General features: G+C 43.2%; 1 protein-coding gene across 4 annotated transcripts in view; it reads right to left on the reverse strand.

Moving 5' to 3' along the window:
• The window catches only part of PTPRE (protein tyrosine phosphatase receptor type E), a 175,980-nt gene that overhangs the window by 136,567 nt on the left and 18,160 nt on the right, over positions 1-21,253 (reverse strand). For all 4 annotated transcript variants that reach the window (XM_083741028.1, XM_083741027.1, XM_083741026.1 and 1 more), the window contains exon 2: positions 8,293-8,346. In XM_083741028.1, the coding sequence (XP_083597154.1) occupies positions 8,293-8,337 (45 nt within the window). In that variant the 5' untranslated portion in view covers positions 8,338-8,346. The remainder of the gene's footprint in view (positions 1-8,292; positions 8,347-21,253) is intronic.

Raw genomic sequence — 21,253 nt, forward strand, 5'->3', positions numbered from 1 at the left:
ATGATGCGTGGTCAGAAGGAGGAGACGGGGAGGAGGAGGTGTCAGAAGCAGAAGAGGCCACAGGGTTTAGTGAACAGGAAGAGTCTGCGGCAGAGCACAGTTCAGACTCCAAGGCAGAAGCAGGGGCTAGAGAGGAGTGAGGTTGGAAGAGGAATGGGGCAAGCTGCTGAACAATCCAGGGAGTCTACCCCTCCTTCTGTGACCAGCTCCCCTCCCCCCTGGTCTCCTAGAACATGTAGAGAAATGAAATAGGCAGAGCAGAGGTTGGTTGTGCACAGACACAGCCTGAGACTGCGTGGAAACACCCTAGAGAGCAAGAGTTCTAGCGGGAAGGCAGGGACCTTCAGTCTTCGCAGCTGCTTTATTGGGGCAAGACCTCCTAGAAAGAGTTGCTGAAGTCACTTTGCTTCCTTTGAATAAAGGAAACAAGAATAAAGAGTTAACTTCACTGGCCTTAGGTGATTTATTGTTTTATTACTAACCTATTCCTGACTCCAGCCCTGACATCCAGGGATTTGGGTTGCAATGCTGCCATTCATTCATTCATTGCATTTAATCTAAGAAATTTATATACTATCTAACCACAATAGTTTCTAAGTGGTACACAAGAAATACAATGCAAAAAGAAGGTTTGTATTCTATAACTATACTGATAACACTCAACTCTTACATCTCTGTAATAAAAACTATATGGACAGACCTCTATCACCAATGTCTCATGTTGTAGGGAGTGGTAGGGTGGAATGCAAGGAGACCAATGGTCGGTGGTGCCAGAACCAGACAGGCAGAACCACTTCATTCTGGCTTTGTCACAATCCTCCTCACTGCTGAGTTCTGCAAAGGCCAACAGTGAGACTACGAAGCAGGAAGCTGGCGGATAGTGCCAACTCCTGGCCTGCTTATAACGAAGAAGGCAATCATGTGAGGAGCTGACTAAGGGCAGACCGAGGTTGGAGGGGCACTGCCCCATCTCCCCTAATTGACCAGCCTAGAATGAATCTAAAAAAGTTCTGAAGAGCCCATTTGAAAGAGGCAAGGGAGGAGCCAGGTGAGCCCTTCCTTGGAGGGGGGGGAGAAATAATTTAGGAGCTATAGGCAAAAATGGTCTCTTTCTTGTCCCACCAGGTGACAAGGCAACAATGATAAGGGCTTCAGGAACTGATGACAGATCAGGCTGCAGATTGTTGCTCCTGCACCATGTGTACACCAGTGTGCAGGCAATTCATTGGTTGTCATGTACCTAATCATTGTGTGTATATCTTGGCAGAGACACAAATGTTATCAGCTGCTTAATGCCGTCTTGATGCATGTTGCAACTGCAGAGTCCAGCTGAATAGTTAGCATCCCTAGTATCTGGGCAGAAGCTCTTGCCAGGATTGAAAAAGGCCCAGCCATCAGCGCCGATGCTGAAATTGGCAGAAATTGTGGGACAAGGGGTGTGGCAACAAGGTTTCGGCCTGATGTCTGACATCATAATGGAGGTGCCTTCTCACGTAGGCCCTTCATCCTGTTTCTGAGTAGCGCATACACTGGTGGTTGCTTGGCAACCATTTGCCTGTATTTATCAGGCATCACTGCGTGCCCTTTCTGAATTTGCTAAAGAGCACTCCTAGCTAGAGATTTTCTAGTGACCTTCGTCTTACAATAATATCTCGCATCACCAACTGGAATCTAAACGACTTAAGAGAGAAGCATGTAAAACTATTTCACTGGGTGCCCACAAAATAACAACAGATGCTACAGCACAGTGCTTAACAAAAAAATAAGATGGGATCAATTTTACACACAGATATTTATATTGGTTGCTGCTTACTTAAGCATGAGACACGCATCTGTATTACCTGAGGAAGTTGGTAAGAAACCAGCCTCCTTGACATTCATGTTCATTATTTTTACCTGCATAGGTCGGCATTTCCAGCCTGCTAGATCCAGCTATATTACTATCGTTCAGAATGTGAGCTCAGATGCAAGTTTGCTTCAAACACAGATGAGATGTTAACAGAACTGCCAATGCTAAATAAAAGATTCTTATTATCTTGAACACCTGAATAAACAGAAACCATGGCCAGAAGTTTCTGGTGGATTGTAGGGACCGAGTAAAGTGCAAAAGTTGTTGATATGCCTTAGACAGTTATGCTAGGAAGGACAGAGTGGGGTGACATTGTTCACCTAGCTTCTGAAACTGAGAAGGAGAGGGGTGAGACAGCGGAGAGGCTGGCATGGTGCATGTGCAGTGCTGGGAACATCAGATTGGCTCTACTGGTTGCGGACATCCCTACTACCTCCCCTTCTCAGTTACCAGCAGCAACCTCTGCATTGCGAGGCTAGATGGACATCATTGCCCCATCCTGCTCTGCCTTGTGAGCCACTATCAACCTGAGACAGATAACTATTGCCTGGCTTTCTAAGTGTCCTGCTGGCAGGCATACTACCCACACTTTATAACAGGACCACATATATAGTCCAGCATCCTGTTCTTAAATGGCCAACCGGATGCTTGTGGGATGCCCGTAAGCAGGACATAAGTGCCCTCTGCCCACCTGCAGTTCACAACAACTGGCATTCAGAGGCATAGCCACTGTGGCTAGCAGCAGTTGATAGTCTTATTCTATATGAATTAGTCTACTCTTCTTTTAAAGCCATCCACGCTGATGTTCTGCTGAAATTCTGCCCCAACTATTCAAAGTGCAGGAACCCTGTTCTCCTTTGCCCCTCACCACCCTGTGCCAATGTCAGGGGCAGAATGGAAGGGCAGAGCCTATAATTTTGTCTACTCTTTAGAACTTTCCGGAACCTAACGTTACTGAAATAAGACTGTGCACCTAGTCTGATATTGCACATCTCTTTAAAAAGTTATTACCTGCTCCAACACCAAAAGCCTAAACAATGGTCCTTACTCTCTAGAAAGTCTGCTGAGGGTTGTGGACTAACCCATATATATATATATATATATATATATATATATATATATATATTATGCATGCTTGGGTTGTCACCTTCTTTGTGGGTTCTTGTGCCATTTTGAGCACATCTCCTCACATGGAGAAAATTAGCAGGTAAAGCTTTTTTCTGATATGAAGATTAGTGGTGGGGAAAGCTTCCTTGCTGAACTCTGTTGTTTAGTAGTGCCAGGAAATAAAGCTGGCAAGCTTATTGCCAGGAGCTCTACCATTAGGATTTAGTGCCTGGTGACATGGGCGGTATTTAATAGCATTGAAAGAGGCTCGGGTGTGGGACATACCTTATCTGGCTTAATCAAAACCACTTGTACTTCTTTATTTCCTTTTTTGCACTGTGATCAAGGTTTCGCCATCTTTATACAAACCGAGTTGCAATATTCAACCTTTTAAAAAAGCTATTTAAGCAAAGGAACACAAGAGGGCAGCACAATCCTTTTGGTTTACAGAAGAACACACTCTTGCCACACTGTAATATACTATCCTAGGCAAAACAATGAAGCGCTTTATAATTTGTTGCATTCTTTGTGTTTGTTCAAGTGATTATTGTCTTAAGGAACCTTTACAAAACCAAACGTCCTGTTCTTCTGCTCAGTCTCCCTCTAAGCTGCAAAACTCCTACCTACTGAGGAGTTTCTGTGAGAAATCTCACAGAGTGTTTGTTGTGAGGGAGGAGGGGAAAAGGAGCTTGTTAGCCACTTTGAGACGCCTTAGGGTAGCGATAAAGTGGGATATCAAATCCAAACTCCTCCTCCTCCTCCTCCTCCTCCTCCTCCTCCTCCTCCTCCTCCTCTTCTTCTTCTTCTTCTTCTTCTTCTTCTTCTTCTTCTTCTTCTTCGTCTTTTTCGTGCCATTAAACTCAACAGGACTTATTTCTGAGTAAGAATGCATAGGATTGCATGGGCAGAAGATTTTTTCTATAAGCATTATGCACAAAATGGGTATTTCACTAAGATTACCCTAGGAAAATTTTTACAGTACACCCATGCATTTGCTTCATAACAATTTTTTTTATAATAATAAATAAAAATTATAATTGGTACACTTGTTACAGTGCGATTATCTCTGTTCTGACCGTCAGAACTGATAGAATCATTGAGTTGGAAGGGACCTTGGAGATCATCTCTTCCAACCCCTTATTCCAATCTCATTGTTGTCTTGCTCCTTTTAGTAATAAACAGCAGCAGCATGGCCAACTAGATCAGATGGACAGGCCTGCTCGACCATGTCATCTGCTACAGCTGCCAAATGTATGGTGAGAGCATTGTGTTATCAGAGGGATTACGAACCAAACACATAAATTTAAGGACGTAGAATGAACACACATAGCAGTTCATCTGTTGCACATGGAAAAGGTACCGTGTTCAGTCTCTGAAATCCCCAGGTAGAACTGGGAATGTCCAGTATCTGAAACCCTGGAGGGCCACTGCCAGTCACCGGAGATAATACTGAGGAAGATGGACCAATAGACTCCATATATGGTAGATTCCCATGAGCCCTACAGTTCTTCAACCAGTGGTCCAAACCATTAATGTGTACTTGGGAAATAACTCTCATTGAATTAAATGGGCTTATTCCCATGGTGGTTGAATTACAGTGATCATATTCTGTAGTTCTGAGCTGCAAACTGCTGAAATATCTTGCCAGAATGTCAACTGCATTCAAAGACCTACCCGAGCTGAGCATAGCCAGGTGTGAGGTATCTGCTACCACAAAATTTTATAAATCAGTCCATCCAATTTTCCTTGAAAGAAACCAAGAGGCAATCAATGCCTGTGATGGAAGTTCAAGCAAAGCACAGATGCCTGCTGTGTGTTTAGCTATAAGGCAATTTACAGTGCTAAAGAAACCACTGGAGAAGGTTCACTGAATTGCACGATATCCTAATTGCAGCGACGTCAAAGAGTGTCATAAAGGGCCTATAATAAACCTGAGCATGAATTTGTTGTTTTTTTAAAAAAATCTTTATGGATTTTTTTTGTTTCCCAAGTTAGAAAATGTTTCTGCTTTGACTCTGCAATCCTTCACGATGCATTATACTAGAAATTCCATGACATTGTTTGTGCTCCTTTCAATCATTTTTTTTAAAAAAAGTTTCAACACAGCTTTATGAACCATATTATATTTTATATTCAATTTCAGGAATTCTCTGAATGCAGTTTAAATATATTTTAATTAAATAAAAATAAAGAAGAAAAATATTTGAGTCAAACTATACGTGACACAGAACATCTTTGACTGGGTCTCCCAATGCTTTTTTCTTTACTTCCAAGTAATGGATCATAGTAGGGGAAGGGAATTAACCCTTCTCTCCCCCCCATGCCCTTTCACCCAATCAAATCAATTTCCCTTAAGAGCACTACAAGGAAAGGTGCTAGTACGATTTTATGATGTCTTCTTTAGGCTACAGGTAAAGGCAGCCCCTTGAAACAAGCAAGGAACCCAACAGAGATGCTGAAGAGCAGAAAGTTGGCCCTTTCCAGACTAACAATACGTGACCTTGGTTATCTGTGACAATGTCAGACAAACCGTGACAGAGAGAGCAGCAGATTAATCAGTGATCGTGGGCAACTTGTACCATTTCCAGTGAAGCAGCTAGTCACTGCTTGTTTACATATTTTACCTGCTTATTTTTGAAGCTCAATAAATACTTCAGATGACATCCCTGTCACACATGCTATCAGTTTTTACTTGAAGGATCGAGCTGCTTGTGGAATAGAAGTCTGCGTTATCGTCATGCAAAATAGCAATGACACGTCAAGTGACTGTGTGCAGTCATGTCAAATAGTAATGATGTATTGGCTGATGACAGCTATTCTAGGTTTTTTTTTTAAGAAAGAAAAAAACCCTTTGGTTTAAGATGGGGTGGGGAATGTTTTCCAGTCCAAGACCCATATTACTTTGTGGGGGAGCTTCCAGGGATCACATGCTAATGGTGGCCTGTGCCCAAGTCAAGAGTAGTAGAGCAACAGATGTGACCTATCTTTTGCAGCCAAACAACTGCTGGAAGTTTCCGCTTGCAAAACACCACAAACACATTCTCCATCCAGACAAGCAAGAGGCCTTTATCAGGACACATTCCAGCCAGGCAAAAGCACTTGAGGAGGGTGCAGAGCAGGGCTGGTGAGAGAAGCATCCTGGTGAGGGGGGGCATGTCCTGAGGGCCATGTAGTGCAGCCTGGAGGGCCACATTCAGACCCCAAGCCTGAGGATTCCCATCCTCATCTAAGTGAAGATCGACTGACACATGGGCACAAAGGTTTGGAAATTGCATGTTACGGAACCAGGCCTTAACTTGCACGCCATGCGAGCAGTAAACCCATCTTACTGTTTCACATAATGGGCTCATTTCCAACTTGGCCTGCAGGCACTCACATTTTCCCTTAGTTTCCCTAACAGGTAGCAAGTGAAAGGGATTAACTGGTATAGGAAGTGTAACAAATTAGCTGGCCAAGACCTAGACCAGGCATAGGCAAACTCCGGCCCTCCAGATGTCTGGGACTACAATTCCCATCATCCCTAGTTAACAGGACCAATGGTCAGGGATGATGGAAAATGTAGTCCCAAACATCTGGAGGGCCGGAGTTTGCCAATGCCTGACCTAGACTGAGAAAACAAGGCTTTTCAGAACCCTGGACAAATCCCAGAGAAGAGGCAACTTGCCTTGCCTAGAGCTGGTGGTTGACTGAGCTCTTACTTGGCCCCTGGACTGACTATCTCTTCCAGGCTGCAATGCACCCTCTTACTGGAGATTCTTAAAGGGACAGGCCCCTGGCATCAAGATGCCACTCTATCACTTTTCTGTTGTCATTGGGCCTGCTGCCTGCTGACTCAGTGGCACATAAGGCCCTTTGCAGCAAGGATGCAGCCCCTTAGTGGGATCTGACATGGGAGCTGCAGTCAATGGGAATCTTGGTTTGATGGCATCAGGTTCACAAGGTTCCTGGTTGCGGTATCAAGCTCAGTGGTGGCCTCTAGACCTCTGTGGGCTGTGCTACTGGATCTCCTCCTGATTTCATTGGCCCTTCATCTGCTGAGTCATTATTGGACATCAGAGTCACGGCACCATTGACACACACAATAGCCATGACCCATGACTGTATTACAAGTGATGTCTTTATTGGACTTTTCCTACCTATGTACACCTTGCTTGGTAAATGCCATGGTCTTCCCAACAAGCAGTTCAACTTAGGGCTAACAAGCTGAGGAATTTGTATCATGGGAAATGATCTTTTTTAGTACTGCAAGATCAAATCAGTTGATTAATCAGCTAACATTTGGTTGATTAATCTATGGAGCCCAGTTTGAATCATTGAGGGGGAATATTAATTGATAGCATATGAGTTAAGGGTAAATGTGAAGCTATTTTTAATTTGGCATAATAAATTATAGAGAATGTAAAAAGAAACTATTTAAGATGACTCTTCCTTATGCAAACAGTATTGCTATACAGTGGTACCTCGGGTTACATATGCTTCAAGTTACAGACTCCGCTAACCCAGAAATAGTAACTCAGGTTAAGAACTTTGCTTCAGGATGAGAACAGAAACGTGCTCCGGCGGCGCTGAGGCAGCAGGAGGCCCCATTAGCTAAAGTGGTGCTTCAGGTTAAGAACAGTTTCAGGTTAAGAACAGACCTCTGGAATGAATTAAGTACTTAACCCGAGGTACCACTGTATGTCTGAAAAACTGCCTCCTTCCCTGCGGACCCTCTCAAGTTCAGCAGAGGCGAACCTCGTGATAGTTTCACCACCCTCAGAAGCACAGGGTGTGGGAGGCCCAGGAGAGCACATTCTCTGTGGCAGCCCTAAATTGTGGATTTCCCTCCACAGAGGTGCATCTGGCATCTTCATTTTACAGCTTTCCTCTGAAGACACGCCTCTTTCCTTTGACTTTTGAGATACATATTTTTCGGATCCACTGCAGTTGTGATTGTAATTTGTTTTATAAGGTGTTTCTCAAAAATTATCTGTACTGAAGTTCTAGTAACATGCAAATGAACTAACTTTGTTAAATTTGTTGCCTAATTTGTTAAAAGGCAGAGGATTAATCAACCAAGCAGCCTCTGAGTGCTTCACAGCCAGAATCACTTTTTCTTTTAGAGCTGAGACCTCTTTCATGGTCTCTTTCCACACATAGAAGCAGAAAAATATATACAAAAAACCCACATTAAATATTTAAGAATAAAACAATATAATCCTGTCCAAATAAACCACACAAAAAATCTGCTAACATAAAGTACAGTCAGAGCTGCATAAAGTACAGGGCTGGAGCCCGAAAAGGTACTGAAAGGAAAAGGCAGGGGAGAGAAACAAACATACCTGTTACATGCTCACCTTTGAATTGAGTTGATTGTAAGGACAGCTCTTTTTTCTGTTCATTTATATCAGCTGCAAGGAAATATTTAAAATACACTGTGATCAGAGATCTATTTTTATTTTTATTTTAAATCTGGTTTAACCAAGGTGGCAACTTATGAGACTTGTAGTCATACTGTAAGTCAATTTGACTTGAAAGAACTTGACAACCCACCAGTATCCATCTTAATTTGTCTTTCACAAATGTAAGGGGTGGGAGCAATAATTAGGGGATTCCCTTTCACCATGCTAACGATGAATAAGTGATAGCATCTTTTGGTCTTATCTTATTTCCTTGAATTCTGATTCCTCCCCCGGCAATTTGGAACCTTGAAACTTCAGGCATTTATGTTTCATTATTTATGAAACAATCTTTAAGGGAAGAAAATGTATGCTCTCCATCTAGCAATTTTATCACTCTAGGAGTATGCCGTGAAAATAAGGTAGATTTTTTTTTAAAAAAAGCACAACCATCTAAAATGTTTTGCAGAAGATGGAGTTTGTTTTTAAAGCCTTTTTTGTGATCTGAATATGAAACACACGGAAGGAAGGAAGGACAGAAGGCAGTATGCAAACCACAAACAGCTGAAATTCTCATCAGGTACCTGTCATGGGATTGTTTCAATCTACCAAAGGAAACAATCCCAAGACCATTTTTAGCTTTTCTAAGGCCCACATGGTATGAAGATGCTTCACAGGGCAAATGATTATTTCCTAGCTGCTCGCTATGGAAAATACAGTGGTACCTCAGATTAAGTACTTAATTTGTTCCGGAGGTCCTTACTTAACCTGAAACTGTTCTTAACCTGAAGCACCACTTTAGCTAATGGGGCCTCCTGCTGCTGCTGCGCCGCCGGAGCCCAATTTCTGTTCTCATCCTAAAGCACTATTTCTGGGTTAGCGGAGTCTGTAACCTGAAGCGTATGTAACCTGAGGTACCACTGTAACTTCTTTCACCATATCACTGTGTCATATTAGTTTTCTTGTCAGTTTGTACTACCCCACTGTATCTATGCGGCAGACATAACTCATGATGAGATAGCATTCTACAATCAAATTTATGGAAATGAAAGCATTAGAAGACATACAGAAAATTAAGTGGCACAGAAGATCAGCCATCTTGCAAAGATCTAAAAAAAAAAAAAAATTCATGAAATGTATCTAATTGAGTGAAGTGATCCATTTTAGCCTGACACCACAGCTTTCTTTCAGTCCCTGAGGCTGTCTTTCCTGATTCCCATAGTCAGATTTTTTTTTTTTCCTAAGCGGTGCTGGAGAATTTGCCTAAAGCAACCTTGCTTTCTTCAAAATTTCTTTCTGGTGAAAGCTTTAACTCACACACATTCTTTTGCAGACCTGGCGGGCATGTCTTACTTTGCAAATCCAGCACACCTAAATACTCAATTTGTCATTGCCAGGGCACTACTAGGATGCTCTTCTCTACAAATGATAAGCCTTCTACATCCCTTGCAGGTTTTGTTTTTTTAAGAATATTGGAAGCCAGGATGTTTCCAAGGTGGGTTTCGGGCAAAAACTGGTGTTTATGGCTATTTCAGCAGCAATTAATATTAGAATGACAGAACTGTAGAGTTGGAAGGGACCCTGAGGATCATCTAGTCCAACCCCCTGCAGTGCAAAAATATGCAGCTGTCCCATACAGGGATCAAACCTGCAACCTTGACATTATCAGCACCATGCTCTAACCAACCGACCTATCCATTAATAAAGTTAGCCCAATTTCGTTCATACTACAAGAAGCTGCTTCAGCATAAGAAATTGCTCTTTGCGAAAGAACGCTGGACGGCGCTGTCAGTGGCCATTACAACCCGTGACGACAACAAATTCTGGAATTTAATTAATGCAGGTTTAAGACCCCACTCATTCATCGTTAATAACATCACAGCAGCCAGTTGGCACTCTCACTTTGCTCAGATGTATTCCGCCCCAGATCCCGAAGTAAACGTAGTCTCTACTCTTCCAGCATCTGCCTTGCCCACCTGGGAACCAGTTTCCCCAGAGAGATGTTTACAACTAATCAGCATGCTATCAGGGGATAAATCCCCGGGGGAGGATACGATACCACCTGAGGTATTTTTATCGAACCAGATGTGGTGGGCCCCTATCTTAGCATCTCTCTTTACCACTATTAATGCTACTCTTATAATTCCACCTAACTGGAAACAGAGCATAGTCATCCCAATACATAAAAAGGGGGACCCACAAGATCCGCGTAACTATCGACCTATCAGCCTGCTGGACATATCATACAAGGTTTACTCTAGATTTTTGCTAGAGAAATTAATTGAGTGGGCAGAAGAAACAAAGCTATTCCACCCGGAACAGGCTGGCTTCCGTAAAGGTCATAGTACATCTGGCCAATGTCTTGTTCTATTTACCCTGATTGATAAATACCTAAGCAGGTTCAACTGCAAACTACATGCGGCCTTTGTGGACCTGACCTCCGCTTTTGACTCCATCCCTAGAGATAGGCTATGGCAGAAGCTTAGTTACACCAACATAGATAAGAGACTCCTCCACCTTCTTATGGAAATTCACAATGACATATCGGCCAGAGGAAAACTTGGCCCTATGGGAGCTCTTTCTGATTCTTTCCCTCTGAATAAAGGGGTCAAACAGGGCTGCCTCTTGGCCCCTTTTCTATTTAATTTCTACATCAATGACATCGTTACAACCATGAAGGCCCTAAACCAATCTGCCCCCTCTTTACAACAGCGCAAGATCCCCATATTACTCTATGCGGACGACATGGTGATACTGACTTTAACCAAGCAGGGCTTAAACAACATGCTCAGAGGGCTCATGACATATTGTGATACCAACTCCCTCAAAATCAATTTTGCCAAAACCAAAATTCTTACTTTTGGCACGAAAATTCGGAAGCAATTTTGGAATTTCGAGGGTATCACTTTTCAGCATGGGCTTAGCTGGTCAGCTCACCTAAATATGACCATCCTGGCTGCCCGTAGAACCATCAAAGCCTTGGAGAAATTCTTCTATGCAAAAGGCGGCCAGTTGGTTCCACCAATCAGGAAAGCATTTATCAGCAAAGTCATCCCGATGTTACTGAATGGGGTTGAAATCTGGGGGTGGAATTTAAAAACACTACAACGGCTCGAGATTCTACAAAACACTTTTACACGAAAGTTACTGGGTCTCCCCAAGGGCTCGGTTGCTGCACAGTTAAGAACAGAACTGGGCCTCCCCTCCATTGTTGCGAGAGCCCACATTAGAATTATCAGTTTTTATTGTAAATTAATCAAAGCCCCAAGATTCCCTACTAGCCAGGCAAGCCTTTTTAACTTGTTCTCATAGCAACAAATGGTCCAAGGCCATGGAGACTATTACTGCACGCTACTCCCTCCCAGATCTTGACACGCTGTCATCTTGGGACCAACATAAAATCCGGGCCTGGATTCTTACAAGAGACGAGGCCATGGACCGGGCACAGTCCACCACAGCTCGCCTCTCCATGTGGCTCCCTAAAGTGAAAGTGGTAAGATCACTTGCCAACTACTTGAAAGACCTGACGGAGCCCAATTTGAGAAGAGCATTTACCATGGCCCATTTCCATTCTATACCCACGGCCTTCTTGCAGGGGATTTATTCTAAGACCCCTATTACTCAGCGTCTATGTCCATGCACAATGAAAGAAGTAGAGGACTTCATACATTTCTTTTTCTACTGCCCTATTTATGAGCTAATAAGAACTAAGCTCCTCCTCTTGATCCCGTCCACCATCACATCTAAGGAAGACTGTTTGAAATCGCTTCTTGTGGACGCAAATCCCCAAATTTCACGTGGGGTGGCAATCTTTATAGTGCAGGCTTTGAAACTCAGGGCTACTCTGACTGGGTAGTGTGTCCTAGACCTGGACCTGTTTTAATTCTTTTTATTGCCTTTTTAACTTAATGTGCCAAGCCTATTTTGGGGGCATTATATGCTTTATATACATCCGCATTTTAGATTCCCGGCGCCGGCAACTAAATCTTTACATTATTGTCTTAGGGTAATTTAAATGTCATAACGCCAGTAATATCGCTTTGAATCTTGTTTGGTTGCTTGTCTCTAGCATTTTTGTCTTATCCTGCTATGGCTGTATGCTAATGCAATAAAGGTTTGATTGATTATTATCTAGTATACAAATACATTTGATTTGGACCAGATATTGTTGGACTACAAGTCCCATTATCCTTGGCCATGGGCCACTGGGGCTGATGGGAGTTGAAGTCCTTCTCATTTGTGTTATCCAGGGCAGAAAGATGGCAGGCGTGTGTGTACTTTTTGCTACAGCATCTCTATTTGACACACCAGCTCCATTCAGATGGTTGGGAAGCCAACTGAATCAACTTCAAATGATACACATAATCCTGTGCCAGTTCTAACTTGGCTCTTTTGAAACCACAGGATCTACTACAGGCCTCCACCAGCCTGTTCATATAAAGAACAGGCTGGTGGAGGCAGCAGCCTGGGTTAGGCACCAGAAGCACACTGATCAGCTTAGTCTAATGTGTGAAAGTTAAATGTCCCTTCTCCCACGCCACATTTCTCAAAAGCATCCCCTCAGTCTTGATTCAGACTCAGTTTATATCTCACTTTTATCCTGGTGACCGAAGTGTTCTGAATGTCATTATCTGGACAAATGCCTGTTGCTTCTCTGAAATCTACTTTGCTCTTGTTCCTCAGTTTCTTGTTGTTGAGTTCAGTAGGTTAATTATGGGTTTGAACTCTGGGGTGTAGTGGAGAATCAGCAAGATGGTGAAGCAGAGACTCAAAAGGAATTCAGTGATAGTACCTGCATTCAGACCTGCAGTATTTGCCATTTCATAGAATCATGGGTTATTGTTTAATGGTGATCTAGGCAGGACTAGAATTAGATTAGATTTAATTATCATTGTATTTCACCCTCCAAGGAGTTAAGGGTTGTATATATGGTCTTATCCTTGCAGTAACCCAGTGAAGCAGGTTAGGCGGAGAGTTAGCAACTCACCTAAGATCACCCAACGAGCTACATGGCTGGGCAGGATTTAAACCTTGATCTCCCAGTCCAACACTCTAAGTACCACTACACTGGCTTTTAAGAACACACTGGACTACCTCTTTCATATGTGTCCGCACATGAGCTAATCAAGCCACTTTAACCTTGATTGACTAAAGGGTATTGGTTTTGCTTGCATTATATAGTTAGGTTATTAAAAGTGTTTTTAATGAACAGCAAGTCACACCGAAAGTGAAAACCAAGGAAGAATTAGATGGGGGAGGAAGGGAAGAAAGTTGATATAAGATGCAACTGCTGAAAAAAAATTGAACAAAAATTTACAAGACTAAGTTTTAAAATTTTGCAGTATTCTAGAACTAAGACGATTTGACTTCTCTTTTGTTTTTCTTTTGTATTAGTATTATGATTAAATATAAATTTAATAAATAATACTACTAATCTTTCTGCTTCATCCACTGTATTTTTTTATTCACTCTTGGATACAAAAATCATGTTGTCCAGAAGGAAGAGCAGTGCCTAAAAAGAAAACATTTTAAGATACTTATTTGCTTTGCCTCAGGAAATTTGTCCTTAATCTTCAAGATGAACTCTTTCAGACACTTCGGAGCACTTTAAACACCACAAAAGACCAAGAACAAGTCAGCATTCTCAGGGCATTTAGTGCCTACTCACAATTTATTGACTTTATGACTTTAGAATGGAAATCCATCTCTTGCTACAAGCACCACTGGCAACTAAAATACTTTCAGCCAAACTGCATGTCACAGGAGCAGGTCTCTATCTTGAAATGTAACTCTGCTGTATCAATGCATTGCAGGGGGTTGGGCTAGATAGCCCTTGGGGGTCCCTTCCAACCCTACAAGGCTATGAATGCATGAAGTGGAATGGGTGTGGGAAAAGCCACTTTTGCCCTGCAGCCCTACTGCCCTCATCTTCTGGTCAGGCTGCCTTCCAGTATCAGTTTCAGCTAAGGGGAAAGCTGACCCCAGGGAATGGGCTATGGAAGGAGAGAAGCTCAGCTCCTGAATCAGCATCATAAGTAGGTAAAAGGTAGCCAAAACCCGTTGGATGGCCAACATGGCAAGCACTCCTCACTGTTTCTGCCTCGAGTGAATATATATGTACATTTCATGAAGCACATGGCTTCCTTAGAATATCAACTGGGTCTTTAAAAATATCCCTTGTGACATGTTCTAGGCTAGGGGGTAACTAGGCAGGGTAACTGCGAAGTGATTTTGAAATGTCCTTATTTGTGAGTCCCACCGTTTGTGCCCCTTGCCAAGGCACACATCACTTCCCCGCTTGCTGTCAGCATAAATAATGCAACTCTACCCCAACAAATTAACATTGTTAACCACAGAAAGGAGAAGTGGTTGGCACTTTGCCTGCCAGCCCAGCTCCTGTTTTAGCAGGTGATCTTTGAAACATGTGCAGCTACATACACATTCAGGCAACTGGGCTCACGGGGGGGGGGGGACTCCGTGACTCTTTCACCACTTCTATTTACCAATTGTGTTGACAAAATAATGTCATGATGGATTGGGGGGGGGGAGGAAGAATCAACGGTGTGACCTGATGCAGATCATGCTTACCTGTGCCCATCATAGGATGCTTTCTCGATATTGCAGCCCACCTGGGAGAAAATATTCCTGGAGGATGAACTGGGTAGCAAGTTGACTCAGCACCTCCCACTGCACACCCACTTTGTACTTCAAAATTGCACACTTCCAGCTAACCTGGCACTTTGATACATGTGATGTTACTATCTTCCATTGCCAAACATATTGGTCAGCATACATGCATGCATGCATGCACACACACACTCCATGGGGCACCGAGGAAACGAAGAAAGTTTATAAACAGTGGGTCCCAAAAGCCGTGAAATGCAAAGGGTAGCATTAGGTCTGTCACAATTCTCTGCAATGTGCATGCTGGACAAGAGCAAAAGTAGGGACGGCAGAACCTTACTTAAACAAACCCCATGTTCTCTGCTGATCACTTGGAGGCTGGTGCTCAGAGACTGACAGGGTGGGAGGCGAGGAGACCATCAGTAGGTGGCGCCAGAGCCCATCACAGGCAGAGCCAACTAATTCTAGTTTTCTCCCTATCTTCCTCTCTGCTGAGTTCTACAAGGCCAACGCTGAGACTAAGCAAGAGGAAGCTGGGCCCGCTGGAGTGGATGTAGGTAAGGAGGCAGGCAGGTGGGGGCTGGCTGAAGTAGGCGGGGCTCGTGGACCAGCCTCCACTGCTTCTTCTTGTTCAGTGAGGGTCCTTATGTAGGAAGGTGACCTTCACTGCTACTCTGATGGTCCCACTGTGTGACACAAAAAAGCAAACTCTGAATTGTCTGACTACTAGGAACACGTAAGGGAGGTTGCTGCCAACGGTTATACTAAATCCTCACAAGAAACTCAGCAGCACGTAATACAATCTTTCTCCCAGATAAGGAATACACAATAACTAGCATGGGCACAAAAACCATGTCAATACTACTTGGCCACTCAAGCATCCGATAGGTTCGGCCAACAAGCAGTTTGGAGATAAATTACAAAATTGCTTGGAGTATCCGTAAATCTTCTGTGCTCATATTCACATTGCATTCATAAATCCCTGGGAGTCCAACCCCTTAGAAATAGGCTGAATTGTCAGGGCACACATGTATACCAAATCCATACATAATTCAAAGCTGCTCATCAACCACAACAGATTCAATATAATCTCCCACTTTTTTTACAATACAGCTTCATTTATCCAACAGTTCATATCTAAAGCTGATATAAGTGGCAATGAATAGTGGAACCCCTTAGGGCAAAATCTTCCCCTACCTGCACAAAGCCCCCTCCCCACCCCATTGGACTATATTTCAAGGGGCTAGGGCAGGGTGGAAAGGAGTCCATGGTGCTGAGATAACCTGGCATCACTGCATGTCTTCCCCCACTATGCTGCAAGGGGGGGGGGGAGGTTGTGTTGCCTAGTGTAGGAAGACAGAATGTTGCCTGCTCACCTTGATAGTGCAGGTGTGCACCTACCACAAAAAGCAATACTATTTCATTTGCCTTCAGTGATGATGACATTAAAGAGTCAAATCAGGCTACATCACATGGTTCATCTGACTGACAGGGTGCAGTGTGTGATAAGGAAACTGTGCAGGGGGATCAGAGGAGAGGGAGAATGCCACACATTAAAAAGTTCAAAAACGTATGTTTGGATCTTCCTCCCCCCTTCCCCCCAGGGAGTCTTTTGTGCTGCCGCCACCCCAAGCCTCCTTTCTGCCCCAGTTTTTTCCACAGGCAGAAAATCTGGCACATCCCTCATGATGATATCATCACCCGCCTTTAAGGACAATGTTGCATGGCTCATCTGCAATTTAGGTCAAGTTGAGCTCAGTTCAGGAACGAGTTCCCTTCCTAAATGGTAAAGAGGTACCTTAATATTTTATGAAGAGATGCGACAGAAACAAAATAAACTGGAGGAGCTGATGTGGCCCATTATTGAGGAATTGAAAAGTTGTGGCCGGGAGCACTGACACGAAGAGATCATATAATGAGTGTTTAGCACAGGGACAACTTTCATATTTTGTGGGTTGAAGAGAGATTTCAGAGACAAAATCCGCAGCAAGGTTCAAAGGCCTAGATATACAAGAGCAAATTGTTCCCAAACAGCACATTTCAGCTTGTTGTGATTACTTTTCATACCTCATCATAACCAGTGCTATAGCTGCCCCAGGGGAATAATCACAAGCGATCTGAGACACAGGGAGAGGAACATTGCTTCCTGACCCTCCCCAAATGATATAAGAAGGCTGCATGCACCAAGGCAACTGAAATACAGAGAAATTAGAATGCCTCATTCTGATATAAAGATCTCTCCTTTAATAGGCATGAATGGGCAAATAAAACTATAAACACAGACAAAATACATATATACACAAAGCCCATCTGATGAGCTTCTTTCCAATGTGACAGCATTCTTTCCAATCGGTTCTCTAAGTCATCAAAGGTGACCTTGTTTGGCTTCACATCATTTTATATTTGCTTTGAACATTGTTGACAGTAAATGCGCTCTAGAGCTGTTTCACCTGCTAAGTAGACAAGGAAGACAGGTGTCTCCACCAGAATCTTACTGCTGTGATACAAAAGAAAGAAGGCGGGGGAACCCTACTGATCTCATTTGTGTGTCTTATTATTTACTGTAAATCAGAATATCCTCAACACACATGGGAAGGGTGGCTGGAAGAGTGACACTGTGTAAGAATTCCTTGCTTCTATTATATCACTAAGATGATGAAGCAGTAAATTGATCCTTTCTACATTTTTAAGAATTAAGTGCACAGGTGAAAAATAAGCTTATCCTTACACAGCCCAATGTTATATCAAGCTCAGTAGTCACCTTTGATTGGCTGCTTCCCTCTTAGGGTCTCCAGCAGAGGTCCCAGTCCTGCTGTCCTCACATGGAGCGCTGGAACCATGTGGGATATAGGTTTTCTGCCACCTGGCTATAATCCTCTCCTTGCAGTTGGAAACCAAATTATGGAATATCTATGAAGACCTAATATCTAGGGGAAAGCTGTAACTGTGATAGTGAAACTGCTTTAAATACAGAACGCTCCAAGGTTCTATCCCTACATAGGGCTGGGAAATATTTTTATCAGAAACCCTGGAGATCTGCTGCCAAACAGTGTAAACAATACTGAGGAAGATGGACCAATAGTCTGCCTCAGTGTAAGACAACTTCCTATGTTCCTGAGCACTTGTGTGTATTTTGCGGTTCTACCTAGAATCCTGAAAATTTCAGCATTCGTGTGTTCCTTGAGATTTCAGCTGCTACTCATTTTCTCTTCTCCCACCTGCATTATGGAAATCAGTAGGACAGGAGGCCGTCCCCTTCCAAAGCTAGCCCAATACAATTTGCTGCTGGATAAGATAGTTATTCCATTTGCAGAAGCTGTCCATGCTAGCAACCAAATATTTCATTGACATTGGCACTTGGCAGATAAAGGGTAGTTCTATAGCCTAACATGGGAATGGAGAACCTGTGACCCGCATCAATGGAGGCTGATGCTCCACCAACCTCAGGCTGTCCTTCACCAGCCTCCACCCTTCTTACTTAGAACCTGGCTGGCTGTTCCTCCTCAGTTTCAGTGTTGTCTTTGTAGGACTCACAAAGGAGGAGGAAGCTGGGGACAAAACCAGAATTAGTTGGCTCTGCCTGTGATTAACTGGGGCTCCTCCTACTGTTGAGCAACACAAGTCCTAGTGGGCACGAGCTGCTACTTCTGCAAAAGTTGCTGCATGGCAACTCTGATCACTGGCCATGCTGGCTGGGCCCAGGAGTCCAACAACATCCAGAAGGCCATACATTCCCCATCCCTGTTCTTACACCTCACTCTGCCTAATGATAGAGCTGGCCCTGCCTGCTTCCTGCTTTGTTTCCCTGGGATCAGCCTATGTCTTGCGTCCCTCTGTCACCTTTGCCCCCCACTTATCTTCCCTCCTTTCTTGGGAAGTTGTGTCCTTGCTTGGCCTTGTTCTAGCTCCAGTCAATGGATAAGTAAATAACTTAGAAGACAAGGAGAACCAGAACAAGCACCCACCGTTGGCACTGAACTATATCCTTAAATTTATTAAAAGAGGTGGCCACTATATACCTGCAGCACTCAAACTATTTGAAGCCAAACCAATAGCACAACTTCTCTATGGTACCCAGCTGGGCCCCTTCTCTAATTTTACACTTCTAGAACCTGTACAATCCAAATTTCTAAGATCAGCCCTTCACGTCCCAAAATGTGTCTCTAATGCCACCCTGAGACTAGAGACAGGTTTCATAAAAGTAGAGGCTAGAGTGTGGGTGACCATACTCAACCACTGGCTCAGAATATCTTTATTTCCCCTTGGCCTTGCCCCACTAACTATGAACGATGATTTTCAGTCCACATGGAAACAGGCTGTAGTAACTAAAATCTCAACCCTGGGCTTCTCTCCAGGTTTTCTACTCGGCATGAGATACAATCAGGCCAAAGCTCTCATAAAACAACATGTTGCAGACACTGAGTGCCAACTGGATCTAGCCAGGACCCCAACTTTTATTGCCAATGAATCCTCCAGTACTCTGTGTCCCCTATGGCATATCTAGCTAAACTAGATGTCCGTAAGCACTGGAGGGCCTTGACCTTGGCTTGATGTCATGTCCTCCCCTCAGCTGTCCTTGAAGGTCGATACAGGAAGATTGTTATCTGGAGAGGCAATGCCCCTGTGACTCTGGACAAATAGAAACAACAGGACATGTGCTTCTCTAGTGTCTTTATTATAGAGACATTCGTACTAGCCTCATCTTACCATCACTGCATAAGAACCCGAGGCGCACAGGACAATTTTATACTCCCTGCTGCTTTCAGATGCCATTCCTGCTATAACATATGATGTTGCCAGATTCTTCACAGCAGCGCTCAGGATTCGACGGATGATGATGACCTGTGCCACAAACTAGATATAATGGGCACTCTGGAGTGCTCTGTAGACTGATATCTGTGGTCTTATATATAGTAGCCTTTTGTGCTCTTTCACTCTTGTCTGAGGTTCCTAACCCTTCTTTTAGACTTTCTTAGCTTCTTTTGGATTCTGATAGATGATGATAGATATAGATAGATGATAGATGATAGATAGATAGATAGATGATAGATAGATGGATGGATAGATAGATAGATAGATAGATAGATGATAGATAGATAGATAGATAGATAGATAGATAGATAGATAGATAGATAGATGATAGATAGATATAGATAGATGATAGATAGATAGATATTCTGTTTTAACTCCTTTTAGTGTGTGCTTTTAGATTTTAAACGATTTTAAAAGATTGTATCTTTCCCTCCTTATGCTGGTCTATGACTCTAATAAAGTGTTGTTGTTGTTGTATATTTGAGGGGCGTGGCATTTGAGGACTCCTAAGTACACTTACTCCTTGAACTCAGCAAGACTCGCTTCTGAGTGGGTATGAATGGGATTGTGCTCGAAAGCAACTGCTCTCTTGGCAGACATCCCCTCTGGTCTGGCACTTCCCTTGAAGCCAGAAGGTGAAGCAAGGGTTTAGCAGTTGATCCCTCTGCCAATCCTCTTATCACAACAGGATGATAGATACAAGTTTAATTAGTCACTGTAATTCCCTTCCTTGGGCCCAGGAAAGCCTACTGAAGAAGAGGTCAAGCCTTGCTGCACGTGCCCTCACTATGTCAAAAGATGAAATGGTTCTCTGATCATATTCGAACATAAACCCCAAAGAAAGCGGGTAGCAGAGCCCATCCTGTGACTGGAACTTCTCTGGGAACAATTGCTACTCACCTCAGGCAAGGTATAAGACATGATATAAGAGTTGCTGCAATTATTTACCCAGACTTTCTTGGATACCCTCCCAGATCCAAACACAATAGCGGCTTTTCAATGTATTTGTTATGGCAATACTGAGCAGGTAGCAGGCAGATCTATGTAGGTTTTTCCAAACAAGTTTTGAAACAGGTGCCTGCTTTTTCCCAGTTGACATAATGTTCTTGGATTTTCAAAAAGCTTTTAACAAAGTACCTCACCAAAGAGTCCTGAATCTTGGAGCAGTCCAGGAACAAGATGAGAGGTCCTCTGGGTGGATCAGGTACTGCTTAAGTAACAGGAAGGACACAGTAGGAATAAATGGACAGTTCTCCCAATGGAGGGGCATAGAAAGTGGAGTCCACCACGGAACAATGTTAGCATTTGGTTTTTTGTTTAACTTATTCATAAATGAACTACTGTAGAGTTAAGGGAGAAAAGTGAGGTAGCCGAATTTGCTGATCATACAAAACTGTTCATGGGTGGTTAAAACAAAAAAAGGAATTGCAAAGAGTTCCAAAAGGACCTTCCAGACTGACGACATTGGCTGTTAAATGGCAAA

The sequence above is a fragment of the Podarcis gaigeae genome (assembly GCF_964106915.1).
Source record: "Podarcis gaigeae genome assembly, chromosome: 5".
Classification (NCBI taxonomy): domain Eukaryota; kingdom Metazoa; phylum Chordata; class Lepidosauria; order Squamata; family Lacertidae; genus Podarcis; species Podarcis gaigeae.